Source organism: Rhipicephalus microplus, chromosome 3 (assembly GCF_043290135.1).
Source record: "Rhipicephalus microplus isolate Deutch F79 chromosome 3, USDA_Rmic, whole genome shotgun sequence".
Lineage (NCBI taxonomy): Eukaryota > Metazoa > Arthropoda > Arachnida > Ixodida > Ixodidae > Rhipicephalus > Rhipicephalus microplus.
Window position 1 is genome coordinate 152,915,769 of NC_134702.1, and position 23,374 is coordinate 152,939,142.

Consider the following 23,374-nt stretch of genomic DNA (forward strand, 5'->3'; position numbering starts at 1 on the left):
AGTGGCGTGCGAGTCAAGATTAGATAGAAAGGACTTTTTCTGCTTAGGCGTTTCAGATCCGAAGTGCAAAGATCCTGTTGGCTGCAGTGACGAGCACTGACAAATAGCATACACCAGCAGCATCCCCGAACGCTAGCGCATTATTCCAAAAGCTTGAAGAGGAATCGTTTTTAGTTGAAGGGAATACAGACTGGAGCAGTCGCTACAAAAAAAGGACATGACATGCGCAGCCTTCTTTAAGATTAAATTAAAGAATTTCACTGCAGTGGAACAATACGTCCAATAGTCGAAAAATAATTACGAAATAACGCAAATAACTTCTTGGAAGGTACTGCGTGACGTTCTCATGCGCGCATCACACAATCAAACTTCTTGAGCGATCAAGAACACGTTCACCTTGGGGAAGTTTTTGAAGGGTTCTCAAAGAAGGCGACTTCTTGGTAAACCCTGAAAGTACGTTTAAAACAATAATACACTCTCTGGATTAAATTTTAAAGGGTACTGCGGCAGTGACGACATTGACAAGCTATTCAGAACAGTTGTAGTTAAGAACGCAGCACGCAACCTGTACCTGTCGTCTGGCCACTTCGGAAACGAAACATCAGAAAAGCCTAAAGCACTTAAAGAACTTAGTGCAACACCACTGCCTCGCGACACGCGAAGCAGTGTGAGGACTAACCTATCACTAGTAGTTTGCTGGGGGATGCACCAGCAGGTCTGGGATTTACGTTAGTTGAGGCAATACATGCGAGAAACAGTATGGACGGTCTAGATCACGCATCAAGAGCGCATTTTACTGGTGGGTTAACAACCAAGGAAGCAGAAAAAAAATTGCACCATCTCCCACTAAAAGGAACCGTGTATAGATGTGAAGCAGCGGACGCTAACGCTTAAACTGGCTAGACGTTGCCACTGTCACTAATCGTGGTGATGCGCAGGAGAGAAACTGGAAAGACACAAAGCACGCAGTGGTGTACTAGGGTTTCCTACAGAAACTTCCCAATCGCAGCTAATGGCTAATGAGAAGCAGAAAAGACCGATTAAACACAGAGAGTCACAGTCCACTGATCGATGCGTGTTTACAAGTCAGGCTCTCTTAAAAGGCGAAGACGACACCTTTTGATATCTTGGCGTAAAAGATTCTGTTCAACACGAAAATAACTTATTTTAGGGGCGAAGCTTCTGAAACCACATGCATGTCTTTGTGACCAGTTTGTGACCACCTAGCTGTATTACTCACTCAGCAGGTGGTGCTGGTCTTAGTGGCAGACAGACAGACAGACAGACAGACAGACAGACAGACAGACAGACAGACAGACAGACAGACAGACAGACAGACAGACAGACAGACCGACAGGTGAATGGACCGACGTACAGACAGATAAATGGACCGACGGATGGACGCACAGAAGCACGGACGAAAGCAACGATGGACAGACAGACAGATAAACGCAAGAACGAATGGACAGACTCACGAACGGAAGCATGGACGGACGGACTGGCAGACAGACGCTTGGATGGACACATGACCAGAGGCACAGACATATGGACAGACGGATGGGCCGAAGCAAGAACGAACGGCTGGACAGAAGCACGGACGCATGGGCGCTTCGCCCCACTCATCATCATTCACTCGTGGATATGTTGTGATTTTTAGGAGCTTGCTGTTTTTGCGGGGGGCTTGGCTCTCGTCGTTTCACGGGTGTGTAGGCTAGTGCTCGTTGCTCTCACTGAAGCGTAGCTGTGCTCTTTGTTTCAAGAACGCTCGCTATTTGTTGCAAGGCGACGCTCGCTCGTCTGAGTCCAGCGGGTGAGGCTCCACGCAACGGGCGAAGACCACGATGACTGCGCGTCGCTATGAGCAGCCAGCAAAGAAGAGAAGCGCATTCGAAATGCTGGCGGTGGAAGCGGTGTGAACACTCAACGCCTCCTTGGAGGCGTTGGAACACTGTGGTCGACGCCGCTCCAAGCGTCGCGCGCTGTGCTTCTTGAGTGCTGATACTGGCACGTCTGCGACAGCCCAACGTGTGTTCGAAACAAACGAGGAGTCACGCGTTGTGATTGTAACTGGTACAGCCCGCTATCAAATGGCGACAAGATGATGAATGCGTAAGGAAGTACATTCCAAGACAGCGGACGGTATCATGCTTGTGGGCTGGGACTAGAGCGTGTGGAGTGGCTTTTCAAAAAAAAACACTGTGTATATAACGTGTATAACATAGCATAACACCAAAACATAACACCAAAACAACTCTCGTCTCACGTCTTTATACGATGATGATTGAGCAAATTTACAAAGTCACGCTGTCGCGTTCCGAACTTTAAACTATTATATGCTCATAGCTCGTATAGCTTCTTCCCCTGTTTCCTTATTTTGTAACGAGGACGAAACAACCGAGCAATATTTGTTAGTATGCAACCACTTCAATTTTGGAGAAGAAACATTCTATTTTTCTGAGCTTCCTCATGAGTCATTGAGATTTGAGACCGAGATTTTCGTTTTGTGGTAAGATTATTTTTTAATCCAGGTAGTTCTTATAGTTTTTCTAACTATTTTATAAATCATTAGCCATACAAATCTTAAGTGATGACTTTTTCTTAGAAGTGACTCATTTCTTAGCCAACCTCCCAGTATGAGTGTGAGCCACACATGTGTATAGGCAATCATCATCTTCTTCTTCTCGCGATGACCATGCGCGAGAAGGGTGCCATTGCTCTTGTTTAAATTGTTGAAATCGATTGCGAGCCAAGGAGGTGCGAGCTACCTGAAATACGTCCTCTCATATACATCGCGAAGAAGCCATGGCACAAAAACCACGAGATCCCCCGCGGCGTCCACGGCAGGCTTTCAACAACGTCACTTGCATCAGGACTGTACATCACCTCGCCGACCAAGACTCCTACTACTGCAACCCCCTGTTCGAGCAAAGTCAAGGGTTTGAACTTGTCGGCTCGTTCGACGGACAATATCCACCGATGCCTTATTACAACTCAGATGCGGATCTAGACGCCACGAGAGCTGCTTGGCTGGCATCGCAGCGGGGTATCCCGGTAAGCGGCGAAGGAATATGGCCCGTGACACCGGAGCAAATGCAGGCCCCACAACCACAGTCGAGCCATCAGACACCTGCAGTTTTTGGCAGCGTGGGGACGTGTTCGGCGAGGGACGACTCTTGCACAAGCAGGACAAATTCGTTCACGCGCAGCGCCCAGAGCAGCCTTGATTGCAGTGATAGTAGTAGGAGCACCAGTAAGAAAAGCGCACACGTTTTCAGCACGACGAGCCGCGACCACTCAGACTCCGATCGGCACAACAGCCGCATTAACCGTGGTAGCCGAGATCTTCGCTCACCGTCCCCCAAGAGCCAGGAACGCGAGATGTCCTGGGGTACGACGTGCGCTCCCGTACTTATGATGACGCTGCTGATGGCGTTCCTGATCCTAGTCTCCCTGGTAATCATGGCGCACTCGAACCGCACGATGGCTGTTATCTCGGGTGCGGGCCATGCGAACGCCGCTAACCAGATACCGCATATGGTGATGTCGTCTTCGGCAACCATAAGTACCGTCCACGCACCAGCGCTGCCCGTCGGCGGGTCAAAAGCGACCAAGAGCACAGGCGGTCTCGAAGTCTCGCGGAACGTGTCTAGTCTTCGAGTCACACGGAGAGCGGCTGCGGCACCGACGTTCGCGGCCGAAGCGACTGTTCGGAAGAGGAGCACCGTCAAAAAATACGCGAGGCACGTCAAGCCAAAAAGGCGGACCACTGCTCTCTCAAATTTCGGAGCTACCGAAGACAGCGTGAACCTCATGGCATTCCCGTTCCAGCGCCCCGTGAGTCCATAGTAGTCAGTGCATACGTCTACTCGACAAGTGATTTACCGATGCTGCAACTTAGGCTTGTTGGTAGATTGTACACTTGCTGGTAAAAATATCGCTCTTCATGATGATGGGTAAGTGAATTTGTCGGTGAGGACACAAAGCTTTTCATAAAGTGCTACATACAAGGGACAATGCGCATAGATAGCACAACAAAGGCACTGATGACAGAACGCAGCACTTAGTGCTGCATGGTGTACTGTCAGTTTCCTATTTCTCTGCCGCTAGAAAAACAGTTTGGCACTCCTCCACCAAGAATGCAAGAAGACACACGACGCATCAACACACCGTCTCTGTCGCGTGTCTTTTTTTTGTTCATGTTCACCATTATTAGCAGAAGTTGCCAGCCAACAGCACGGGCAATCGCGCGGATTCGGTGCTGGATTCGTGTACAGCAATATAATTTGCACATTGTACTGTAAACTTTCTTTGGCACAAACCTGAGGTTGCGAATCTCTATAGGTCATTGGCAAGAGCCTAGCTTCAGCATTGTTGTCATTGTCCAAAACTCGCTCTTTTTGAACCTTACCCGTCGGGTTTACTTGGCACCTTAGGTGTTGTTCTGCTAAACTTTTAGACGAAGGCTCAATAGCCCATCATGGCAACCGCATTTCAGTCGGGGCGCTATTTAGGTGCACGCTAATTTAGGTGCAGGCTTAGAAACTGTTAAAAATTAAAATATAAAAGTATCCCCCTATTGCACGTCTTGTTGATCTTGTAGTTTTTACCCGTAAAACCACGGAACAGTCCTGCTTTCTTTGTTTCAAGATATTACTGAAACGCATATCTCCTCTGCGCTTTTCTCTGTGCAGACTCGTCCCATGTGCGGGGACGTGTTCTACGCACTTTGCCACCCGAACCGTGATCAGCCCGAGTTTCACTACCGTCGCTCGGTGAATGCCTGCGTGGAGACGGCCACAGACGCCGTGCACTCTTGCAACCGGGGCGCCAACAGGTTCGCGTCGATTGCCCTGTGCCGCCGAAGTTGCATGCGCCCGGGGCATCGGCCGGCTGAGGAGTGCTACGGCAAGCCGCTATTCACCAGCTGCACCAGGTATACACATGCATGTGAGCGTGTGGTTTGCGATTGTGCGCTTAAGGATAGGAACTTACAGGGTGTGTACCAGTTGGCGAACCATTATATTAATGAAGCAGTGCACAAAAGAAAATGTCGCACACAAAATAATGATGCAGAATCAAGTGTTGGAATGTTTGCTAAATGACCAAACTCTTTAGCCGGGGGCTGATGGTTGTGTTCTCTCAAACGCGTAGCGATTTCTTTTCCTTGTAGCGATTGTGATTGCGATCCCTCTCTGGCACGACCAGATGTTAAGAACAAGGAAAGCAAAGAAAGGAACGTATAAAATACTCGAACCAATGCAAATTTATAATTGGAAGAATGAATGTATCAGCCGGCCATTAGTATCATTCTCCAAAAGAAGCGTGCTAATGTCTTTGGCTATGATAGCATAATATTGCAATATAGAACGAACCAACCTTATGTCCGAGCACTTTTTTCTTGTAGTCTTGATCGCACATCACTGCTGACACTGCACTCGTGCTTGCTGCTTTACATTGGTGGGTCATTAGGCAATAAAGCGGGAAAAAACAAAGGCGATTGCTTGTGCTGGTGGAAGTTTTATTCTTTCGTCAATGTATCTTTTTGTGAGCTACTTCACAGGGAGAGTCGAACTCAGTTTTACGCATGGTTGTGGCTTTATAGCTATGGCTTTCAGCAAATAAGCCGAGAGTATTCAGCGCGGTACTTTTTCCTTGACAGCACAGCAGAGCTAGAGAGCAAGACGGCCCTAATACTACGCATAAAATAACTAACAGTCTTACATTTGGCTCGTACTAAGTTGCAGATAGCAAATACAATTCCGGGGTCTTCACTACATCTAAATACATAGTCAGAACGTGGTCTTTATGATTTGAAATTGAGCCGATTGGTTTTCGAATTTCCTTTTGCATAGGCTTTCATTGGCGTTGTAAGTTCTACTTTGGAATCTAGCACCCTGTAAGTAACAGACATAGCATATTCAAAAACCTAATAGCCTTTTGCGATTAATCTATTTTGGCAATAGGTACACGTTTCACACAGCGACAAGTTCCGCGTATGACTTAGGACACCAATTTTTTTTATTTTTTGGCTGCTATTTTTGTGCATCGTAACTTCTACATCTGAAGGATGAAACGAAATTATTCTTTTTGTTTCAGAGAGCAGCGCACATATTGTTTGCTGTGTACTCATTTACATAGGCGTGCGTAGGTTTCCCCTATTGAGGAGGGGGGCGAATATTCGTTGCAGAACCTCCTCTCTGTCGTGTCATTGGCCGCTTTCGCGCGCCCCTCTCCCCCTTGACCCCCCCCCCCGCCTCTTCGGCTGCAGACGTCCAGACAAATTTAAATTGGTCTGGAGTCACCCTCTCCTAGATTATTGCATTTCCAGGTACCATCAACAGCGCTCTCTATGGCTTTCATGTCTTGATAACAGCGTGTTCATCATTCATGTAACCAGCACTCATTTATGCTCCTAATGATCGATGCCCCGCCGTGGTTGTCTAGTGACTAAGGTACTCGGCTGCTGACCCGCAGGTTGCGGGATCCAATCTCGGCTGCGGCGGCTGCATTTCCGATGGAAGCGGAAATGTTGTAGGCACATGTGCTCAGCTTTGGGTGCACGTTAAAAAACCCCAGGTGGTCGAAAGTTTCGGAGCCCTCCACTACAGCGTCTCTCATAATCATACAGCGGTTTTGGGACGTTAGACCCCACATATCGATCAATCCTAAAGATTGAATTCATACAATTTTCGACGGGGCGTCGTAAGCAGAGAGAGTTAGTATTCTGCTAGCCTTCTGTGACCATGAAGAGTATGCGTGCCACTCAACATAAGCACAGGCATGCGACATTATTTTTTTGGGTGTACTATGTGTCACAGCCATGAGTTACACGGTCTGTCGTGAATGTTTCACAAGCAAATTGTTTTTGCTTTCGGGAAAACTGAAAGAGCGGAGCGAAAACATGAAAGATTACTTTAATAGAGCAAATTAACAAAGTCAGTTATCGCAAATAAAAACGAAATCATTGCGCAATACAAATGAGAACTTCATCTGTGCACGTGTAGTATTTCTCACAGCTGTTTCATTAAGGTTTCCTTAAAGGCACAGCTGAGTAAATGAGGCAAACCGTTTACAAAATGCCTAGAACATTCCGCCTGCAACTGAATAGAACCAACAACTACACCTGTAACTGGCACTGGGCTGGCAAATGAAAATACTTATTTTAGTCTTTTTAGCGATATGTGTGTGAAGGCAGAACGAAGTGGACCAGTAATGTTTATTGGTACTTTATTTAAAGGTTAACAAGAGCTTTAGAAGGCTTTTGTTTTGCCATGTACTTCTGTTGTAAACCTCTGTAGGCAATAAGTTATAGAGAAACGTTCCTGTCGGTGATGTTCGAACTGAAACCATATTTTGGTACTTTTATTAAACCGGTAATTAGTCGATCACTGTATTGAGTATGTGCGTGCTCCTGTTATCTCTAAGTGATGCCGGAAATTCACAGAGGGCACTGTTTATGGCACGAGGCGATATATGCGACGTATCTCATTAGTCTGCTCCAGCCACGTAATATCTGATCTTCGTATAGGTGGTTTAATAACCACAGCTGGAATGATTGCTTCCTTACTCTGCTACTATTGGTAATGTATTGTTAGTACACAATGTGGAGCCATTTGGTTCGCTTAGTAGCGTGTTCGCTGCGGCAGTAATATGTGCGCAATAAACGTGTTATTCAATGTTAGGTGTCATTAAGGCACATTTGTGTATTGTGTTGGGTGACAGCTGTGTTTGTTGAAGTCGGTACAGCCGTACCTGCATAATAACGGCAAATTGGGAATAAAGCAATCGCTCAATGACTTTGCGCGAATGCAGGCAAGACGTGCTCTACAGCTGGTGGTTCTTTGATGGGCGCAAGTGTGTCCCATGGAACTTTCCGTCGGGTGGGTGTCCTGCCGATGACAGCGCCGTATTCCGTACGGTCCACGAGTGCCGAACGCAGTGCATGGGCCAACTTGGGCGTTCTCCATGTGGTCCACCTCGGGCTATAGCGTGCGACCAGCGCCACCTCAAGTACCCATTCTTTGCCGATTCGTTCACCACAGATGGCCGCCTCCGGTGCCTGCGCTCATCGCCTAGTGTGCTGCGAGATCGCCGGTGCCTGACCGGCGCTAACCGGTTTCACACCCGTGAAGCCTGCATGGTCACGTGCGAAAACAGGCCGACGATCTGAGCACTGGCTAAGAATCTGCTTTGTCCTGCTTGCAATATAACGTTTACAACGGGTGCACTGGATGAGAGTGCAACATTACATGGTCTACAAAAAATAAAATTCGAAAATTTTTCACGCATGCGACCATTTTCGAACGCTGAGCTTAAACCAACGCTTAAATACTCGAATTGTCTTTACTTCTCTCATCAATTTCGTCACGCTGACGACGAGGACAAAGCCTCATCAACCAGTTGCCGTATCGTGTTCTCGTCTGGTTTAACTATCACTGCTTGGCTGGCTTTGCTGACTCGGATTAGGCAGGTTTGATGTGGTGAAAGCAATCGCGTTAATATGAGTGATAAAACATTTTAAAGCAGCAAAGAAAAAACTCCCAAGCATTTCCCCGAGGGTGAACATGGTTAAGTGCGAATGCACGAGGCGATGCTATGAGGGGTATTTATTAATTCGCGTCCAGACGAGCAAAGTCCAGGGCTCGCACCCTCTCCCGTGCGGCATGTTCACTGACTCGAACGGCTTTGGGAACGTCCACTCGCCGTTGACGATTGCGAGCGGCGTCTTGACGCCGGCCTTCATCGCCCTTCTCCGCCTGACGCTTGCGTTGTCGTTCCGCTTCTTGGGCCGCGTTCGCGGCTCGATGCTGACGCCTCATATCGGCCTCGCGAGCGCGCAGTTCACCATCCTCTGCACGCTTCGCCCGCTTGTCCTCGGCCTCGCGAGCGCGAAGTTCGGCATCCTCTGCACGCTTCGCCTGCTTGTCCTCGGCCTCGCGAGCGCACAGTTCGGCATCCGCTGCACGCTTCGCCCGCTTACGTTCGGTCTCACGAGCCCTTCGCAGTGCCGCCTTGTCTTCCAACGTCGGCGAAACCACCGCGGTACCGTCACCTCCAACGACGGTTGCAGTGCTGGCATTCGGTTGTACTGCATTCGTTGTTGATGGTAGCGTTGCCTCCGGGACATCCCTCGCACGACCCGCTCTCGACGGGAGACTGAGAGAGAAGACGGGCGCGCGAGAGAGAGGGGTGCGCGCGCAGCTGCAGCGAGCGAGGAGAGCGGAGGAGCGAGCGAAGGGGGAGGGGGACGCGCGCAGCGGCGTTAAAGATATAAGGCGCGTTACTGACACCGATATCAGCGTCGCGTCCGTGGCTTATTCGGTAGAGCGTCGCGCTGCGGCCCGCCAAGTCCTCTTTCTTTTAAAGATAGAGAGAAGACTGCGGACGCCGCCGACGGCGGTGGATGGTTTGGGGTCGCTTATAAAGTGTATTTACACTTAAAACGAGACGTCACACAATGCGAATAGCGTAACGAGTGGGTCGTCCAATGCTCCAACCAATTACAAAGGCTTTTTCTTAATCAGCTATTAACTGTGGCGTTTACCCACTTCAGGCATAATTCCTCATCATTGTCAGCCACTGCGTGAACAGCTGGCACAAATTTTTTTGGAAATGTTTAGTGGATACCACACTTCTCAGCAGAAAAACAAAACATTGCATAGCGAATGCCGGCCTACTGCTCAAAAGTGTATTATTAATGTCCTAGTGGGTACCAAGAAAGTCGCAGTAGTTACCCAATGAGTGTTTTGAAAGACTCTGAAAGGCCGCTCTTCTAGCTTTGGCTGTGACTGAGCTGCGCCTTTCCCACAGGCCTGGCGTTTTTTAGGGTGGTATTCGTCTTTCCATCATCCTTTTCTTCATCGTCCAGGGTGCATGTACGTACGTACATACTCGATATACGCTGTCAGTACAGCGGTTAATCTTTGTACGTGTTATTTGAATATGTCAGGACTCCTATAACCACCATTTTGTGCGGCTATCTTGCATGTCTTAGTCTATGTACACTTTTCTTAATTCTTTCTTCTTTTTCGAATTTTTTTCTGCCATTTTTTTCTTTGATTCTATTGAGGCCATATTTTTCTAACGAAGCGTGAACAAAATCTCGTACTGTCCTTTATCTGCTCGCCTGAGACGGTCCGAAGGGGAAATGCAGCCGCTGCGAATATTTTGCCATGTGCTTGATATCAACGCCCACTGTTCACCATATAACTGCCACTAATGTTACTTTCTCTGATTAACTCGGTACTCAGATCGCTTATAACACAGCTTATCCGTGACTTCCGCTCGGTATTCAATTCCCTTTATTATTACATTAGCCTTCCCCGAGTAGTTCACTGCTCCATTCGCTTCGATTGTTACTCATGTGTATGAACTCTCATGCTCTCCTCTATACTGAATGGAACTTGGTTGCCGATGCACATACACGCTAACGCCATTTTATGCCCTTAGCGGCGCTTAGCAGAAACTTTCCAATATGTATACTTATCCATTGAAAGAAGTTTGTTTGCTTTTGAATCTTTCAAAAAAAATACAGTGAGAGTCAAGCAAACACCTTTTTACGGTTAGAGAGAGACAGAGAATTGTATTTACAGGATTGAGAATAATAGTATTAATGATAATGTAAAGGCTTTTACGTCCCAAAACTACGATGCGATTATGATAGATACCGTAGAGGAGGATTCCGGAAATAGGGACCATCTGGTGTTCTCTATCATGTACTGACATCGTGCAGAACACGGGCTTCTACCACTTAGCCTCAACCGAAATGCAACCACCGACCCCGGCATCGAATCACTGGCCTTCGGGTAAGCTGCCAAACACTGTTCTACCGAGGTGGACTTAATTAAAGAAAGGCCTTCGTACAGATAATAAACGAGCTATTTTCAGGTCGGCATGAACAATAGTACGCTTGAGAAAGAGAGAAAGATAAGGGAAAGACAAATAAATTCACCTAGTTTGTAGCCTGTGTTTCCTAGTCTACTCCGGGGAAGGGGAACGGGCAAGGGAAACGAATGCGGTGGTAAAAGACGATTACGCGGGCGTGCGCACGAGGCGGGCAGAATAGTCGCCCTCCCCAACCACCTGGCGACCTCAAAATCAAAGGGCGCAAAGCCAGCCCAATAAATTGACTTACTAGGGTGGGGATCAGTGCGAATAGCCTTCGTCCCCCCCCCCCTCTATTGAATAGAAACCCTGCGTGTGTTTAAATGTTAACATATACAGTTCTGTCTAGTTGCTAGAGCTTACCGCCCTTACGACCACAGTTGCAACGTTGGCGCCAGAGAGATTGCCCAGTACAGCATCAGTCAATTATTTATTGGAAAATAGCTCAAGGAAACATTGCAAAACAAATACAATCATAACCCTGCGAGCTTGACAAGTGCACACTTGTTGCGCTGTTATGCGTCACAGAGGTATACGTGAACCCAGCTTTGCACCATTGAGGATCAAAAGTAACAGACAGCAATACTTCGTTGCAGACAAGTTTCTAGATGCAAAAAGAAAGGAAAAAGAGACGGGAGAGTGCACTTAGGTAACAATTTATTTTGAGATCAAGAATTGATTTTATGATTATGCATATCACAATCGCCAACATTGTTCACGCATAGTAACAGTGCTTGAGAGGGATTCACGAAAAGGCATATGGATAAGACAGTACGAATTATTTTCATATACAAATATGGTAACTCTTGCTCGAAATATGCTCGTATAGAATGCGGCTGTGTTACAGTTAGAAAACAGGGCCTGTTCACCTTTGCTGAAACCTGGCGAATTTTGCTTCCAGGCCCAACGCAAACTTTAGACTATCTCGTTTTAAGCTCGTGCAATGTATTTTTACGGCTTCCAAGTATTGCGCCCATGCACTTGTCTACGCCGCGTTGACTTGTAGAAGTAAGATAAAGAAAGGAGCGGATCGGGAAATGCAAATTATTATAGGCTATTTGTATTAGCCAGCGCGTGCGGCTGCACGGGACGCCACGCGGAGGGCCAGTCCGGCTACCAGACAATGCACTTCTGGTCCGGGTTCATGATGGTGCCGACCTTGCAGCTGAAGATGGCCGAGAACCGCTCGAAATTCATCAGTGGGATGATGGTCCTGCGAAGCACAAGAGTGCGACCTTTGAGAACATGAAATCGTATATAAGGAGCTCTTTTCAGGCGAACAACAGCTGGGGTTTTCGACACAAGAAGTCGTTTAGGACAGTCCTTTTGGTGACCTCCAGCCCTTTCTACCCGTATATTTTGAAAGTGATTGTTAATCACCCTACTCTTATTACGCAGGAATGAGGCCAAACAGTTTTAAACCAAGTTCCCTTGTCCAAGATGTCCGAAAGTCCAAGATGTCTAATTACGTTTTAGAACTTTTGTACAATACATGAAAATGAAAGGAGTGCATTTAGATAAGACATTTGTACATTCGTTTATTCGTATTCGCTTTCTGTATATTCGTTTCAGCGTGAAAGAAAAACAGACTCCATTGTAACTGAACTAGGCGGATTCACTTATGGAGCAATATTTTAAAAAAGAACCTTTGGGGAACCTTATGTTTTTAACTGCGGGTTTCGAAGACTCTTGGTTCACTTCAGTTCACTTTGATATAAAACAAAATTTAGTAGTACGTATTGTCAAGGTGCATTCTATATAATAAACCTAACCAATTAACATGGGCGCACTTCACTAGTTTCCTTGTGTTTATGTCTGCGTGGCCTTTGCAGATAACGTACAGAGGCCATGTGAAAATAAGGGCGTGGTCTAGATGTGCTCGGCTAGGTGGCACTGTAATTCAATTCAGCTCAATTATATTTCATGTCAAGGATGAGGACAGGCCCCGAAGAAAGAAGGGTTTGTCACTTGAGGTAAACCCGAGCCTTTCTAAAGCATGACAAGCGACGAGGACATGGGTGAACATAGACCACAGAACATAAACCATGAACATAGACAATGAACATAGACCATCAAACGTTTGGTGCAGCACAAGTGGTAACATGCATGCACAGTAATACTATGCGCAGAATCTGTTATACGTAAGCAGCTTCTTACTGCATAAGTTCCCAAGTACAATGCAAAATAGGACCAGCTGGTCCATGTGAACACACATTCCATCTAGTCACAGGGATACTGTCTTACCTTTCAATGTAAACATTGAATTGTTTTGCTTATTTGTCAAGATAGTTTACTGGTCTTCACTTTAAAACTTCCGTTTAGGCCGCTGTGATTGCTCAGTGGTTAGAGCATCGAACGCGTTATTAAAATTTTCGTTATGGTTTTATAAGCATCATTCTGATTTCATAATCCTTCTGATTTCATAATAAAGCAGTACGATTCATCTTATCATCATACTCGCGATTTCAAAGCGTTTCATTTTTTTGAAAGCAAAGCAGAGCATGCCGCCGCTTGCTGTGCGCTGGCAAATTTCCAGATTACGTTTTTTCCACACCTGTATCATTCTAACACGTCATTTGCCCAGACGCATATTTTACCGCCATTTCCTACTTCTTGTCGCACCGACCACGCTTTCAAAGTTAACCTTATTTTCATCCGTCTGGAAAAATACAAAAATTTGCCATTACCGTTATCAGTAAAAGAATAAAATGCATTACCTTCCAGAATCGCCAATATAACTAAACCTTGTTTGTTTAATTCAGAATTGCTCGCGTATTTAGAGCCATGTAACTTTCACTAACAATTGTGCTTTGAATTTGTGTACAGTAGAATTGTGTTAACCTACAATTATTCATTCTCTACGAAAATTTTTTATTTATGTCTCCCCCCTCCATAAAATGCACCTATTGTAGGCCCGTAGGGTACATGAATAAATTAAAAAATTGAAATATGCAAATCTTCAGGAGGAACATAGCAATTAAATAACATTTATTTCTAGATCAATTTTGATGAAACTTGACAAGTGTATGTATATATGTGTGTAGATTTCAAATCTGCAATTACTTTTTTTGTGCTAAATGTTGTTTTCAAAATACTAAATATTTTATGTGCCTTTTGGAGAGCAGGCTTTTGTCTAAACTAAAAAAGTTACTAAGTACATGAGCATATCAAAATAATCTGGAATCAAAGTTGATTGCAATGCTACAAATAATGAATGTTCTAAACCAACTAGAAGAAATGTTAAGCAATGTTGAACATTTGCCAGTGAAATTCTAGCTTGAAATTGACTTGCATACAAGAGTTCAACGTACCATAACGTTTGTTCAAATTGATTTAGAACATACAATTTTGTACCATTGCACACAGTTCTGATTCCAGAATATTGTGATATGTCAACTCACTTTGTAGCTCTTTTAGTTTCAAAACAGTCTCGCTCCCCAAAAGCCACAGGAAACATTTTGTATTTTACAAACTAGACCTTATACAAGAAAAATAATTGCATATTTAAAATCAACTCACATATATACATAAGCTAAACAAGTTTCATCAAAATCAATCAAAAAATAAAAAAATTCTTTCAAGAGCAGTGTCTCCCCTTAATTAGTAGTTCTTAGGAGGTGGGGGAGAGTTCGTTCTTATTAAAGCCAACTTGAAGCTTCGTGCTGTGTGAAGGTGCATATCGGATTGATTGATTGATTTGTGGGGTTTGACGTCCCAAAACCACCTTATGATTATGAGAGACGCCGTAGCGGAGGGCTCCGGAAATTTCGACCACCTGGGATTCTTTCACGTGCACCAAAATCTGAGCACACGGGCCTACAACATTTCCGCCTCCATCGGAAATGCAGCAGCCGCAGCCGGGATTCAATCCCACGACCTTCGGGTCAGCAGCCGAGTACATTAGCCACTAGACCACCGCGGCGGGGCAAGGTGCATATCGGAGTACTCCGTGCCATGAAGTCACTAAGTTCTAAGCCAGAAGCAGATCGTGGAGGCCCACATATGCCAATAACGATGAAAAAAACAATCTTAGTTGGAGTATCGGTGGGCAGAAACACTGGCGATTAAAAGTTGTCTCTGTCTAATAAACAGCTATTGTGTCGAACAATGTGCACAAGATAACGCTATACGGACAGGCAACTTGTGTTACGTGCATGTTGCCTGGGAATGACCATCACGGCTATTCATGCCGTGACGGTCATGCAGTCATAATATCTTACACCAACGTGATTTGTGAGCGCGCAAACGTCTGACAGTGAGATAACGAAAAGTGATGCGTAAAAGACACTTCACCTTTGTGAGTACTGATATGGACTTTGTAGTCGTGGAGTTGGGCATATAACGCATTTGCATGTTGACTGCAAGCGATAAAGTTTTATAAAAAACAAGCATAAGTGTACTGTTGTAGTCCCGCGAGAAAAGTTGTTGGATTTTACCGTGGGAGTAAAATAAATGCTCAGTGTATTTGACTCGGGTTACTACTCACCGGAAGCGGTTGGGTATCTGGTCACGGGGGCGCAGGTAGAAGTACATGGAGCGCTTCCGGGAGACCTCACATCGCGACTGCAGTAAAAATATGAAGAGTGAAAAAAGTTGTTTGTAATTGAAGATGTCTTATACTATATATAGATTGGCATAAAAGCAAGAAATCCAGCTATCGGAGAATGATTCATTAGTCGACTGAGCTTTACACACTATTGGGGAGGGGAGGGGCTCACTTCGGTAAAAACTACGCATGCAAGCAGAAAGACAAACAGTGGTGTCATTGTCACCATTTTTACAATAATACGTTTAAAGTCCTGTTGGAACACAAACTTTGTGGTTGTATATTATTTAGAGTTATTTAAAATTAAAGGGAATCACTCATTATTACTAGTGATAATTAGCTAAGAGAATACGAAGTGTGCACACAAGGAAGATTATACGTTTCACAGCGTTTAAATGCCGGATAAATACACGCGAACAAGCTTTTAAACCGTAATTATGCCCCACATCATCGTCCGAATATGATAAAAGCCATCAATCATGAAGTTTAATTGTGCATAGCAAGAAAGAAAGTTGAAGCAATTGAGTTCACAGAACAATCTGCGCGCGTTTTTTTTTTTTTTTGCAAATACGTTAGTAAAATAAATGAACTTGCAAGAACGGCAGGACTTATCTTGCGCCCACATACAAGAGCCTGGAGGTAGTGTGCTCTCGTGTAGCTCAAGAATAGTTGCGGGCTGTAAAGTTTGACAATGCTTACCAGGGCGTACGCGATGAAGAAGACCTGCTCCATGGTCCAGGGCTCCATGCCGGGAATGGAGTACATGCCGTAGCGCTCCTCGTACTTGGTCATGTACACCCGGAAGGCCTGTATATGGAAGGGGAATTTAATAGGCGGTTAGATGAAGGAATGATTTTTTTTTGTCTGGCTATTTCCTGTGAGCCAGGTGAAAAAATATGAGCATAAACCTTGCCCCATGCCAACCTCATAAATTTAAAAAATTCGACAAACATGAAGGTCAGCACCTGCCCAACCATGGCTCCTCCTGCGGCACATACCTTGAAGGCGAGTCGCAGGCCCGCGTTGTCGGCAATGCTCGTCTCCAGGGTGTTGTTGACGCTCAGCTGAGGTGGAGAAAAGACCAGGGTCAAATCGTATACAAACAACACGCAAGCGCTCTTGCGCGCACACACAGCACATTTGGCACATCCCAGACACACACAGAACGAAGCAAAACACACCACGCCACAGCCAAGTTTCGGATCACATGAAAAGTTCAATCAGTCACCACTCCTGGGCCAAACAAACAGCGTCGCGCAAACATAAGAGAATCATCCGATCAGCATCCGCTATTGCGCATACCTTCATTCCGGTGATGGGGTTGTTGAACTGGTCGTACTGCTCGGAGAGACAGCGGGCGCCAATGATGAACTTGCGGTGGGTCTCGCGAGACCACCACTCCACCAGCTTGCCGTGCTCGTCGTAAAGGGCGCCTGTGGGCCGCAAGTTTTGTACAATGTACTCTGAGATCTCCAATGCCAAGAAAACTAATCAGAGCTGGTATTTTCGCACTTTCGCATTCGTTTTCAATATATAGTCACCATCTTTGTCAGACGCTAACGGGAATATCTTTCCTGAAGAGTACTAAATCTGTTATTTAATGTTTTTATTTAGTGGCTCTTCATTTAGGAATCACTTCGTGGCCTCACCTTGCTCTCCGAAGCCGTACGTCAACTGCTGCCCCATAATGGTTCCGAGGGCACCGAAATTGATGGGTCTGTGCAGGGCAAGGTTGATAATGGGTAATTACATTGCGAGCGTATGTACTATAGCAACAAGCAAACAAACAAATGTCAATACTGTTTACATAGTTATTGTTTCCGCGTCTACAAATGGCTACAGCAATAAATCCATTGGCATAGACTACGCTATTACAATTCTAACTGGTGCTGCTTGTCCACTCTGTCCGAAGCCGTGCAGATGAAGTGAACTTAAGACCGAACAATCGATACTGATCGCAGCGTTGTCGCATTTATGAATAGACATACTTCCTATTTTTTTGTATTACCATGAAATTTTCGGCCGATTCATCTTAATGTGAGAAACAGCGCATGAATCAAGGCACAAAAAGATGCTGCTTCACGTGTCAAACTGAACTGTCCCCAAATAGCCCAACCTTCTACTTTGCGGAACTTCGTGCCAGCTTTTGCCAGCGCAGTGAGGAAGAAAAAGAACAGGACAGTATATGAGGAGGTACAGCATCTGACTATATGGTACACCAGGAGATAGCATGATCCTTGGTATATAAAAATATTTTCGACTAATGAGAATGCTTCAAGGCAAGGCTTGCGATAACCTACGGGACTCAATCAAACAAAAAAAGCCGCAACTCATCAAGTTTCAAACATTGCGCAATTGTAAATGCCTCAAGAAGTTTCCTTATTTACCGCACAAAGTTTCGACTTTACCTCGCAGAAAAGTAATTTTTCTCAATTCATTTAACAAACTGAGCGGTATGACTAAAAGGACGTTGCGCAGAGCAGAAACTTTCATCACGCCCTGCCATGACCTGTGGTTTATACCCCGGTGAACCCTGTCGTCGCACCACTTCCCCATTGCGCGGGCTCCTCGAATATTTTTCCACTTGTTTACTAACGTGGTAGATAACGCAAAATAAAATAGCCTGTTGTTCTTAAAGCTGGCGATGCTCAGTAAGGTCGAATTCAAAGAAAAGAAGACACATCGTCGCTGCTTATCTCAAGAATTACGCTGAGTAATGAAAAACATCGTTGAAATTAGGGCATGGCAAGCTAGATGTTTCCGGCACCCTTCGAGAACGCACAGCTGCGCTCGAGAATATCGCGGTGCTGATTAGGTTGGTCAGGATTTTTCCACTTATAACCATTCCCGGTGTGTAAAGCCATATTCCCATAAATAAAATAAATAAATAAATAAGCCCCCGTACTTGTGAAACAACATCCTTTTCACCATATCAATAGACAGTGACGTACATTTATATGGTCTGCGAGGTGCATAATGAAAAGGCACCTTTATTATTTCCTCGTAGTTGTAGTTTCCGATTTCCTGATATATTTAATTCAAGTTTCGTCTTCAAGTTCTGCACACGCAGGTTTGACTGTACCGCCAATCAATATACCGAATAGGTTACTCCTTCAGTGTGGAATTCCAGACAACACAGAAATTCAAGATAGTGTATATTTAAGACTTAATTTGGCGCACAGGCTGTGTCGCTGGTAATGAAGTTTCAACCAGAAGACTTATCTGATGAGAAAGCAGGGAGGATTTTGAAAATAACACCACAGGAATGTCTTTAGATGAAGGTAGCTGCTCTGACGAAGACAAGGTCCAGTCGAAACGTTTTCTCGTGTGATATTTATTGTTCAAACGATTCGCCACTGATCCCATGGGGCATCATTGATAGGCTTGATTGTCATGACCGGTTGCTACATTGACGGGCTGCATCCGATCTTACTCCTAAAATTTTTAAAGCTTCATGCAATAAAATGGTAACACCTGGCCCACTGCAGAGCTGGGGGGAGAGGATTGCTATACGCATGCACCTTTTTAAAGTGCGAAAGTAATGTTCTAAAAATAACACAGTAAAAACTGAAAAAAATAAGCGTATGACCAACTTACGGTGTCATGTCCAGTAGAAAAAACGGGTACTGAATGTAGTCGATTGGGAGCACTAGAAGAAAAGAATAAAACAGACCACATTTAGGCGTAGCGCTTTGTACTCGACAATGGTTTCACGCGACACTGAAGGAGTTCGAGAACTTGAAGCTTAAAGTGTGAATTGGCTACACAAACGCATATAGTTTCCCAGTAGGCTGTAGTGCATAATGCTGGATGGGTAAGGCGGGATCCACCTGCGAAGAAATCGTGGCATAATTTTACGTATTGCAATAAACAGTATATCTCATTACATCGAATGTAATACGTGCTTTATTAACAGATGCTGAATGCCAGCAAGATCGACTCTGTAAATAATGCTCGGTTAACTGCCCATCGTTTACGTTTGTTTGGAAATGTTCTTAATCACTTAGCCTTATCAAAACCTCCGATGGTTGTGCACGTAAAGAACCCCAGGTGGTCTAAATTTCCGGAGCCCTCCACTACTGCGTCTCTCATAATCATATAGTGGTTTTGGGACGTTAAACCCCACATATCAATCAATCAATCCGATGGTTGGTCCAATCTGCGTCTATGCATTATCCATTCTTGGTTTGTCTAGGTGTCAAGTGACTTTCTGTACGAAAATAATGAGCTGAACGCAAAAGGCTCGCGCGCATTTTGCGCTGCAGTACTTGCTGCTGTAAACTGAAGCGCCAGGTTAACTATAAGTATATTTATTGGAAACAGGCAATGATCAAATGTCCTCTCATATATCTTCCAGCTATTTATCGTTAACTTTTTTCGAAGCATTGTATTCAGCCTTCAAAGTATGCCTACTATTTACACGACGTTTTTAAGTACAACTGCCTGGCTTCGGGAGCGAGCCTGCTGAAAATTTACGCCTATTGTGTCTTGACAAGGCCCATTCGTGCGCGCGTACTCTTCCCGAGCACTAACGAACCGCGGAACACCATGCCCACACGACAATCATAAACCCTTTTCCAGTATTCCACGGCGAAATCGGGTAAGAATGAACATTGTCGCACTTGAAAGAAGAATGACGGGAACTCGAAGGAACAGCGTGACTAAGGCGCACTTTACACTCACCCAAAGTCCTCGGCTTTCTTGAAGCGGCGCAATCGGGCGTACATGATGCGGTTGTAAATCTTGAGCGTGCGCAGGAGGCTGACGAAGAACTCCTCCTTGCGCAAGTCCGGAACCTGCATTTATGGTACAGTGACGTCAAAGAAAAGTAAGGGACACCGCCGTCAAAAAACATGCGTTGCGTCCATGCCCATGCCGTGATGCCAACATACGTGCAGTGCTTTACCATTCAGACAGGATTTCAAAAAAATAATGGGGCATGTGTGAAGATGACTGCATTACGGACTTCTTCCAGATGAGTTGAAGAGGCCCTTCCACACTTTTTGAGCATGGTCAGAAAACGCTGCCGATCGATAGTAGGGGCTCCCGAGAACACGCGAGCCAATGTTATAGCGCGGCACATGGCCTATAATTCACAATAAATGATCAAATATCACTAAATATTACTTTCTCTTCCCTCGAAAAATGATGTAGGACGTTCGAAAATCACTCGTAGAAGGCCATCTATTAGTCATTGGGTGATTTGAACATGGCGCACATGGTCCTTACAGAGATCGCCACATGAGGCCGTGATTAATCCACGCATGCGCGTGCGATCACACTGGAAAAACTGCTTCTTCGAAGAAGGAAGAAAAAAAACCCCAAGGTTACGAGGCGTGCGTTACGCATTTTCTTTTCCCCTGCAATTCTTTTCTAAGTACCTTCCAGTGCTTTCATAGGGACGAGTAAAGAGAGAATGGGATTGCAGTGTGGGACATAGTTTTGTAACTCTGCTCGTACTGGACGGATTCTTAAAGTTTTTGTGCTGTTGAATTTTCGAGACAATAAGTTCTTCCAGTAAATTCAGTCTATGGTTACTAAAGAAGTGTTTCAGAGCCCCTTTAAGGAGAGAGATTCTGGGCAATGACTCCTCAGCGTTCCTGCACTTCTAAATAAAACAGGTTTATCCTTATCCTGATCCCCCGATCCTGTACCGTCCCAAGAGCTCGGCGTAAATCTTCTAAACCAAAACCAAACATGCATACTACTATAGTTGGTAGTTGACCTTATGACGGCTTAAATATTATTTGCAAATATTGTGGATGCACTGACAAAGTAAAAGTGTCTACTGAAACCTACTTATCAATTTCGTATGCCTGTGGGCGTCCCCGTGAGAGGCAATTGTTTTTTTTTTTTTGCAGTTGGTCAGGAACACGTGTCTCGTTATTCTCAACATGTTTACGCTCTCATATTCTGAGCACAGCATTCATGCACTCACGTCCTTGTAATACTCGTCCAGGTCCCGGTCGCTCTTGATCCAGGGCGGGAAGCCGATGTTTATTTGCAGGTGATGCAGCTGGACAAGAAAACACCAGCAAGGAAAAAACATAAGCAAAAAACATACCAAATATAAACCAGAGAAAATATAAAAGAAAAACTGAAGAGAAATTATCGCTATAGTTCCACGTGCCGATACTTTTCAGAAATTTTAATTTCAAGTCGGAGACAATAAAAGAAGGCTCCCTCTTGCATGAGAGCAATCTGCGCAGCCTCGACGATGATTCGGGTGCGTTTACCTCTGTGTTCTCTGCAGTGCTCGTCGTCGTGTACCTGTTTTAATAACAATCATCATGAAACGTATTCTCAGTGGGCGCACCTTCTGCCTCGCCCTCTCCTTGGTGTCCGAGTCCATCCAGGTGTTGAGGTCGATGAGGACAGTAAAGGCGTCGCGCAGTTCTTCGGCCATGTCGTACAGCTGCGAACGAGCACAATGGTCAGGGTCGTGGCAGTGATCTTGGGAAATCTTGTGGACAAGCTCGTATTCAGCGCAATAAGCGATACATGGCTTTTCATGAATGACGATAAATATGCAAGCTCGGCAGTGTGATTTCAGAGTGCAATTATGGACGTGCGTAACACATACATTGTCTTAGATTGTCCATAATTCGTAAACGTACTTTCCTGTACCGCTCGGCCGGCCGCGAGATATGCCGGTCCAAGTAGAGCCGGCCCACGGCGAAGTGCAGCAGTCGTGCCATGAGGCGCACGCACGCTCACGGAATCTCGCCCACGTCCTGGAGCCAGGTACCTGTACCGGTCGAAGCGGAACCTCGCCCGCCGGAACCGCTCGGTCGCGTACTGGCCCATCACTTGCACGATGCGCCAGCTCAAGTAGTTGGCCACCGCCGAGCTGCGGTCATACATGAGGATAATCGAGGCGTGACAACACCAGTGACAGTGATTGGCCGAAGATGTTTACTTAAAGAAAAGTTTCATGCGCTATTGCGATAGCACTTAATTATACATTGTCGGTGGCTTCTCCACGTTGTGTTCGTCTTGTCCCATATACACCTCTCGCGCGCGCGAGTATATGTGTGTAGAGTTCTGCTTCATAATACATTCAGTTCATAGTACATTCAGAGTGGTCTTGTTCCAAAAGATTAGCGCTAGGTGCCTCTCTCCGTTGCGATAAGGAGGCAAATATTTTCTGCACGCTGTATCAATAGGAAAATGGTGAAGTTCGTGTCACTGTCATAGTTTGAGCATGTTCGCATCTCTTTATGAATAGGGCCATCGATATATGTTTACGGTTGCAACAAGAGAAATCGTTGCGTACTGCCGGGTGAAAAATAAACGTGCTCCGCACTGGGCTCCATGGCTATCCACTGACGCTGACCGGCACTCCCACGTTTAGTTGCACATATATGCCCCATAAAGTGGGTGGGTGGGTGACTGGTGGTTTAGTTCAGTTGGTGGAGCATCGGACGCGTTGTTCAGATCTTGCAGGTTCGCTCCATGTCAGCGGCCAGTTAACATTTTGTCTATTTCTTTTTTTCTTACTTCCATTGCAAGTTATACTAATAAGATGTCCTATAGTCCTATATATAGAAATTATTACCTGTTAAATCTTTAATATGGCGTCTAACAAAAAAATCTTCCGCATATCCACGAAGTGATTGATGATGAAGCAGCTTGCTCCAGAGGTTATGCCCGGTAAACTGCGAATCTTCGGTTTATATGTTATATCATCATTATATAAAGACGTGTCACGAGAGCTGCTGTCGTGTGATTGTATATACACGTTATATATCTACAATGTTTATTATTTCCACATTAATGTGCTAATACAGATATTTAAATACTGATGCAGTATATACATTTTGTTCAAGAGCTTATTTACGGATCACATAAGCTCTGAGGAACGTTTTGCTTTTATTAAAATGGTTTTGCGATCCGTAAAGTACCAATCCAGAGATCCCGAATTACAGGATCTAGTGAGAAGTT

General features: G+C 45.2%; 1 protein-coding gene across 1 annotated transcript; it reads right to left on the bottom strand.

Moving 5' to 3' along the window:
* Positions 1-11,997: 11,997 nt before the first annotated feature.
* Positions 11,998-22,294, bottom strand: LOC142803008 (neprilysin-1-like). The gene is made up of 10 exons (XM_075888105.1): positions 22,148-22,294; positions 21,747-21,845; positions 21,369-21,446; positions 20,114-20,226; positions 17,080-17,147; positions 16,733-16,863; positions 16,429-16,494; positions 16,130-16,237; positions 15,371-15,447; positions 11,998-12,097 (listed from the first exon to the last, which is right to left on the bottom strand). Exons 1-10 carry the CDS (start codon positions 22,292-22,294, stop codon positions 11,998-12,000), a joined length of 987 nt encoding a protein of 328 aa, XP_075744220.1.
* Positions 22,295-23,374: the final 1,080 nt, after the last annotated feature.

Excerpts from the sequence above, each read along its gene's own strand:
- LOC142803008 (XM_075888105.1), bottom strand. The coding sequence starts at position 22,294 with ATGTATGACCGCAGCTCGGCGGTGGCCAACTACTTGAGCTGGCGCATC. Across the intron at positions 16,495-16,732 it reads ACCCCATCACCGGAATGAAG|CTGAGCGTCAACAACACCCT; the intron begins GTATGCGCAATA and ends TCTCCACCTCAG. Across the intron at positions 15,448-16,129 it reads TCTTCATCGCGTACGCCCTG|TCGCGATGTGAGGTCTCCCG; the intron begins GTAAGCATTGTC and ends TTTTTACTGCAG.